This window comes from Colossoma macropomum, unplaced genomic scaffold (genome assembly GCF_904425465.1).
Source record: "Colossoma macropomum unplaced genomic scaffold, Colossoma_macropomum, whole genome shotgun sequence".
Taxonomy (NCBI): domain Eukaryota; kingdom Metazoa; phylum Chordata; class Actinopteri; order Characiformes; family Serrasalmidae; genus Colossoma; species Colossoma macropomum.
In genome coordinates, this window is record NW_023494799.1 from 6,297,506 (window position 1) to 6,305,494 (window position 7,989).

A 7,989-nucleotide genomic window follows, 5' to 3' on the forward strand; every position below is an offset into this window, starting at 1 on the left:
TTTTTTAAATTCGTGATCACAATTTCTTAACTTTTATTTCTAACTGAACACGCATTGTTTGTTTTTTTGCTTTGTGCGCAAAATCAATTTCGTAGATACAGGTCGTGTTATTTGTCCTGTGCAGGAGTGACTAACAGCTCCGACTGGTTTTGATGTGTTAGATTGATGAGATAATGGACGGAGATGCTCATTAGGTTTTTGATTTTGATTTGGGGAGTTGGATACTGTATCTCCTCTTCACAGCAAACGGCCCACAGATTCATCAGTGCAGCTACAGTCTGGTGGTGAAATGAAGTAAGACACTAAAACAAAATCACAATCTTCACTAAACTGCACTTTATAATGGTTATATTTAACAGAGATGAAGACGCAGCGCGGTCGCTTAGCGCTGTTTCTGCTCGCCAGTCCAGCTGCAATGTTAGAGACCATCACACAATTACAGCAAGAAATGATCAGCGTTTCAACAAACTCAAATTAAACACACACAGAAACGTTCATGTGGGATGAGGTTAAATGGTGAGAGAGTTTAATAGATCTATAGAGTAGATGTAGATACATCAATGTGAGGATGTCGAAACACTGAACGTTTCAGCAGGCAGCATTAAGGCAGCAGCCTTCGGTATCAGACACAGCCTAAATGTATAGAAGCACATAATTCAAAAATGAAACCTGAAACAGTGGAAATTAGTTTAAACCTTAAGTTATGGCCATTTCACGAGTTTTCAAATTCACTTTACCTAAAACAAAGTTACATTTCCTCAAAAAACTGGGAGCAAAACATTGCTTTTATTTGGTGAAATTAAGCACTTTGTTGTTATTTACTGCAGGCAAGTCGAGATGGTGGAAATGGAGCAGGATAAAGAGGAACAGGCGAGTTCTGCTCTTTTTGCTCTCTACTTCCTTGACTTGCATTTAGCCTTTCCTGTTCTTTCCTCTGATGTTCTATCGTCCGCGTCCTCCTCGTTTCTCTTCTGTTTTTCCGCGCTTAGACAGGTCCTGTCACACACAATGTTACCTTGCGTTAAACACAGTACATCACACAACAAAACACCACACTAGCACTGCAGTTCAGCAAAATGGGTAAGCTTGTGCACCAGCACGCCCACACCCCTCAGAGCTCTCACTTTTCCTGCAGGGAAGACTCGTCCTCAGGATCAGTCTCTCCAGAAACTGCACCCTATCCTCTCCTGCCTTACACTCCTCCAAGCCTTGATGTAGCTGCAACAACCTGAAAAATGCACACAGATACAACCATAAAGAGCTGTTCATCTCTGACTCAAATCCTATCTGGTCCGCAAATATATTTAAATTTTCTATTAATATTAGCCTGTATCACAATGTGCTGCACTACAGTCCCCAGCATGCAACATAATGTGCCTACCCCAACAACAGTCCATGGGTCAGTGGTTGCACCTCAATTCTACTGAATACTGTGCAATTCCACACCAGTCATATCACCAAAATGCATTCCAGCTTCAGTTCAACCAATATAAACACTTAACATCAGCTCAGCAGCTCAGAAACTGAGCCTTGATGAACTTGCAGCAATGAAAAGATGCCAGGTGTCTAGTTCAAGCAAATAGGTAGGTTTAAAAGACTTTCTCCTGGGGACATTTAAATTTTGAATATTTCAAGTGTCAATATAATATTTCAAGGTCTACTACAAGTGTCTGTATTTTACTGTTGATGGTGTATTGATTAATGTGCAGCATCACTACACAAATAACCCAAGCGTAGACTGAGGTGAGTGTGGCTCATCCATGCTAGTCTCAGCTTAGGCATTGATTAAGCATGACACTCACCTGCCCCTCTTCTGGATGCAGTCCATCAGGCCAGCAGATATCCTGTACTCTGTGCCTGTCGGTGTGTCTTGCTGCATCAGCGAAGGAACGATGTCCAGTCGGGGCAGTGCGGAGGGGGTTATCACATTACTGAGAGAGAAAGAGAGACACATTTGTCAGTTTGTCTACTTGAAAAATAGAGAAAAAATGTAAATTCTTTTATGTTTATTGTATTTACAGATAATTACAAATCTTTTAACATTTCAGCAGTGGAATCAGCCAAGAAAGGCTGTGCATAACAGTGATTTTACAGGGACAAAATCTGATAATATTCAAAGTAATAATTACTAATAATAATCACAGTTAATAACTATTCCACCAAGTGATGTAGTTTGTTAATAAAAACTATGGTTGCTAAGCAACATATCAGTCAAAGACTATTCGATTAACATGACAACAGTTTCTAATAACTTGCCGAATTTACATAAAATTCAGCATATTGAGTGTTTTACAGCAGCTTTGAATGTGTCTTACACAATTAAATGTTAAAACTGGAACAATATATTTTACATAAATATGTAAGCATTATTTTGAAAATGATTGTAATGAATGGGTGTATATCTCACTATTTTGGATCTCTTTGATCTTCATTAGGAGGACAGCGGGGAAAGAGAGATTTCTCCACCAGATTCTCCATCGTTCTTCCTGCATGTTTGATCTACAGGGAGATAAAACGCAACATGCTCACCACCACCATCTTCATTATTATAAGCAATAACATGGCTGCTACACTCATACAGATAACAGTACAATCTACATCTGTTCTGGACACAAACCTGGTGAGAGTATCCATATCCCATTGAGCCGTACGTGAACGCCAGATCTGCGTCCAGCTTGCAAACTTTCTGAAAACGTAAGAAATCAAATCATATATCTCTGTCTCTCTTCCACACAAGCAGAAAATAAAATAACAGAATTTTATGAATGCACACTTTACCTGTTGCCTGAGCCTCATATTAAACTGGTGGCTCACTGAAGATTTCTGTAAGAAAAGAGGAAAAAAATGGTTACGGTCTCATTATTGGTAATCAGTGACACTGAGTGGCTTAAATGAAACCTTTATACAGGTATAAGAATGAGAACGTGTCTCACCTTAAGGATTTCCTGCAGCTTGATGGTGTCTCTCCCCATGAGTTTAGGGGTGGCTGTGTCAGGATCTGTAATAATCAGTTCCACCACCATCAAACTCGACTGCTGAACCCCAACAACGTCTTCCTGCTGGATCTGCAAACGAAAATAGACAAGAAAGGTAAGGGGGGGACTTGCAGAATTGCCCGCTGACAATTATAAACATGTTTTGAGTCTAAGGTTTTTGTGTTTTTTCTTAAGCTAATAAACTCAGCACTATGCCTGAACCCAAAGCTCTTGTGAAGAATCATTACTCGCATAAAGTGGCCAGACCAATACAGAGGGGCTACACCTGCTAATCAACTGTGTGCTACAATCTGGCGCCCCTGCGCAGTCATGACTGCATAGTCATTTAGTGTCTCTGAGGATTATTTCATTTCATGTTCAGGGCATCTTCAGTTTTAACTTGAATCTTCTGAGATCCACAAACACATCAAATGTGTTGTTTCTATATATTTGTCTCTGTCTTTGCAATAATGCAGCACAGAAACACAGTTCAAACATTTTCTCGCCTTTCAGTTCTTCCTCATTGTGAGATCATATATTACTCACATCGGAGTTATGAGGCTATGAAGAGAGGCTGAAATACACGTCGTCTGCCTCTCACTGTGTGTAATTGGTGGATTCATGTGTCTGTCAACAGTTTTTGTGAAACTGACCAATGGACACTCGGGAAGTCACTAAACCATTCATTTTCAACCAGTCAAGATCAGAGACACATGAAATGGCGTGTAAAGAATTTACGCCCGCTGAAGTTGCTGCAGTGGTTTTGTAAAACAGCAACGCAGATAACGGAGCATTTTCATATGAAACACATGGGTATCATGTTATATGCAATGTTTAGAGGCAAATTTAAGAAGATTTGCCAAAATCTAGAAAAATCCTTGAAGACCCCAGAGGGTTAAAAACCCATTTGTCTGCTGTGCACAAAGAGAAGACATTGATAAGTAATACTGACCTGTATGGTGAAGTGTTTCCATTCATCAAAGCACATGGGGTCGCTGTAGGGCTGCTGCACAGTGTATTTCACCGTTCTCCCAATAGTGATCCTCACGGCAGCCCAAGTGCCTTTCTTCAAAGGAGCTGCTGCAGAAAAACAGCCAAACCAGAACCAGCATTATTGATCAATGCAGACAAAATCAGCTTATAACAGTTTTGTTGCTGGATATCAGTACAAACACAGACTCAAAGACTAGACTTTAAACACTGAGATGGACAGAAACTTTAAACATACCAGCTTTACTGAAGTTTCTGCAGGTCTTCAGTTTTACAGTCAGGACCCCTGCCTGTCAAAGGAAAAAAAAACATGCATTTAAAAGGTTTTATAAGCCTGAGACATTCATTAGCATCATTCCCTAATGCAGTCACTATTAATGTGACTTTACACTTTATGGCAGCTCAAATACAGAGATATTTTAATGAATCGATTTAATCTGTCCTGAAAATGAATGACACCAACCGGCGCTCCGAGTGGAATCAATCGACGTGGTGGAGAAACTTCCTCACACTTGTCCTCTTCCTCAGCTTGAATGGGCTGAGCTGAGTAATACAATCTCAGGCGCTGCAGGGTAGAGATACAAAAGTAAGTGAACAAAAATATATATAATAATTCAATGAATGAAACAATAATCAAGTTTTAAGGGTGAGATGTTCTTCTTAGAGCTAACACAAGCTTAACTTATTCAATGTGCACTTGCAGTGTAAAAACGAAGGCAAAAATGGCATCTTATCGTACAGTAGAGAAGTTAATAGGTACCTGAACGAAAGAGCGAACTGTGGACAGCACACTCTGCAACATCCTGCTTCCAGATGAGCTCCGTGCTGCAGGCTCCATCTGAGAAATTAAGACAGAGCTGTGTTTACCAAAAGGAGCATATTAAAGCAATTAAAGCCACGAGAGGCTTTGAATTACGGTGATTTTAACACTGGAAGGGTGCAAATGGCATCAAGTGGCTGATTGCTTTTATAAAACGGCGGCCAACATAAAATATGATAAAGTACACAATTGTTCAGAAAACATTTTATTATTACTAATAATCTACATAAATAATGCCAATAAATGTACTTCCTTTAAAGTATGGTATCGTTGCCAAGCAACCAAGGACTGTGGTTCTTTCATGAACATTACATTTTTGTTGTATAACAATAAACATATGATAACACATCACTGTTTAATGCAAAAACTTTCACTTTAGAAATACTTGTTTGGTCACCAAGTTACCACCCCGAGTCTTTTTTAGCACCAATCCCGTGGCTCCCTCTTCTCGTGCTGGGGCTGAATCTCAAATGGCTCCCTGCTCCCTACATAGTGCACTACGTAGGGATTTAAATACTGGATCTTGCAGCCCAACAGAGCAAAATATAGCTAAGAAATAGTCATTTGGGACTCAGACACATCCATCCTTAATAAATGATGCACTGTTGGCTGTAGAGGCTAGAATTTCTAAACTTTAATAACTAGCACACTATTTAGGGAGTACAGAGCCGTTTGGGATTCAGCCTGGGTTTGAGTGAATCTAAACAACAATCCAGACTTCATCAGCTGATGAGCTCATTAAATTGGCTGAATTTGGTCTTTTCCTGACACTTAGTGGATCCAAACTGAATTCATGTTAGAAAATAGTAACAGAATCATAGCAGTGAGTAGAGACTCACCTCCTGGTTCTCCACCTCGATGCACACTGCTCCCCCGCCGTCATGGCCGCTCCACTCTGTTTTCTCCTCGGCTGTCTGTCCACTCGTGGATCCATCGGTCTGGACCTGAGTCTCGGTCTCTGAAGCCAGATCTTCTGTTTTGGACTGGAGCTTCCTGGAGCTTTGGACTGGAGCTTCCTGGAGCTTCTCTTTCTCTTCAGGCTTGTCCAGCTCCTGACCAGCACTTTCCTGCTGGATTTCCTCTCTTGCTCTCTGTCTCTCTCTCCTCTCTCTCTGTTGGTCTTCCTCTTGCTGGTTTTCCGTTTCTCTGTCCATCTTCATTATTTCTTGTACACTTACAGTGAATATCCTTTCCACTGTTTTCTGGCTGGTGACCTTCTTTTCTTCCTCTCTCTGTTTTTCCTTTTGGGCCAGCCTCTCCTTCATGGCCTGCAGCTCTCTCTTCAGATTTTCATCTCTCTGAACAATTCTGAGAGTCTTCCGCTCTTTCCTGGCTATTTTCTCTCTGATTTTCTCCAGCTTTTGTTTCAGCCTTTCTTCTCTCTCCTGGAATCTTTTGATCTCCATCTCATGCTGCTTCACTGTTTCCTCCAAATTCCTGATGACATTCTCTTGTTGAACCTGCTCCACTCCCATCAGCTCCTCATCATGAGTCTCTCTGGCACTCTGCAGCTTCTTCTTCTCTTCCTTCTTCTTCTGCTTTCTTTCCTTCTTGTTCAGCTCCATCTCTGTTCTCTCTCTCTGAGCCTGTTGGAGCTCCTCCTCCTCCCTCTGCCTCTCCCGGATTCTGTCCTTCTTCTTGAAGAGGGTGATTTTGGGGAAGCAGTTGCAGGCTGTGGGACTGGGTGGGGAACGCAGCTCCATCTCCTGCTCCGTCTCCTGTGGAGCTACTGACTATAAGATACAAAATGACCGGGTTAATACAGGTGTGGTTACTCAGTGTTTGATAAAGAGCTGCCGTGCACTATTAATGTTGTACCTTTGTCATCTTCCTCTGCTTCTGGTTTCTTTTCATCTTTCTCTCTTCTGCTCTTTCCTCATATAGTCGTTGTGTTCTGGTTTGGAAAATCAGAAATAAGAAAACATACATACCAATTTATAGTTATTGGTTTTGTTAAAGGATTTAACTGCTTCACCATCCACTGCTTCATTACCAGAAGAGTGAATGTGAAATAGTTTACACTCCAAATTAAACATGAGACTGTCCAATTTTAAATGTTGTCTAACACAAGATTCTAATCCAACATCTTGAATGCTGGTTCGGCCTCTCAGGCACAGTTTTAGAATGGTTTAAATCACATTTATGTAATAGGCAGTTCGTGGTTTTAATGGGAAATCAAGGCTAACATTTACTCAATTTTATACCCAAAGAAACATTGTTTAATTTCAGTAAATTAGATACTGTAAATATTTTCTGAATAGTACGGTAACCTGTTTCTGACAATGGAAGTCACAATAATGAGAAAGTTTCCCATAATTATGACTTAGGATCGCATAAGCACGACTTAGAATCTCATAATTATCACTTTCTCTCTCATAAGCATGACTTAGAATGTCATAATTATAACTTAGTATCCCATAAGAATGATTTTGCACATCAAAATGACTTATTCGCTCATAATTAGGACTTATAATAAGAGATACTATATGAATTTATTTTACATTTACTTTTTCTAAATAACAGTAGATTAAAAGAACATTTAGCAGTAGATGAAAGAAAACATTTATAAACTGTGTTTTTTTAGTTAAAAATAAACCGGATTAATTTAGTCACTGAAAAGTAAAGGGAAATCTGTTCTGCACTGCGGATAATCGCTCAGTAGATGAGCTGATGTTAGAGCTGCAGCTGTAAAGCCGCGGTTGGTCAGGCGAGTTTCTAACGGCAGCTGTTCCAGCAGCTGTTCCAGCAGCACAAGTTCAACTGTAAAGAACCGAGCAAAATGAACCGGTACGAAAGAACGATTCGTGAATCGCACATCACCGGTAGAGTTTGTTCACAAACAGCTGCTGAACTTTAGTTCTTTTTCTACGAACAGAGCTGCATAAATCAGAGTTACACTGACCTTTTGGTGACCTCGCTGACGGACCGGTTAACGATGCTTCCGCGACGAAAAACCGTTTGAGGAGAAACCGATTGCTCTTTGGTAGTTATTTATGACGCCCCGTCACCATGGAGACGAGGCTCTATGACGTCACAACGGACGCATTTTGCCCATAAATATATTTCTATTCCAATTAATTACGTTTAAAGCCAAAGTACGTAAATAACGGTTTTATCTGCATTCATCAAAAACAGGACTGCTAAACGCCAGAGGGCGCTCGTGAGCGAGTCCACAGTGAATGGGGCGAATGGAGTTAAACGGCT

General features: G+C 40.5%; 1 protein-coding gene across 1 annotated transcript; it reads right to left on the minus strand.

Moving 5' to 3' along the window:
* Positions 1 to 4,208: 4,208 nt before the first annotated feature.
* Positions 4,209 to 6,612, minus strand: LOC118819262 (golgin subfamily A member 6-like protein 1). Its single transcript, XM_036586973.1, has 5 exons — positions 6,604 to 6,612; positions 5,625 to 6,518; positions 4,726 to 4,803; positions 4,476 to 4,530; positions 4,209 to 4,255 (listed from the first exon to the last, which is right to left on the minus strand). Exons 1-5 carry the CDS (start codon positions 6,610 to 6,612, stop codon positions 4,209 to 4,211), a joined length of 1,083 nt encoding a protein of 360 aa, XP_036442866.1.
* Positions 6,613 to 7,989: the final 1,377 nt, after the last annotated feature.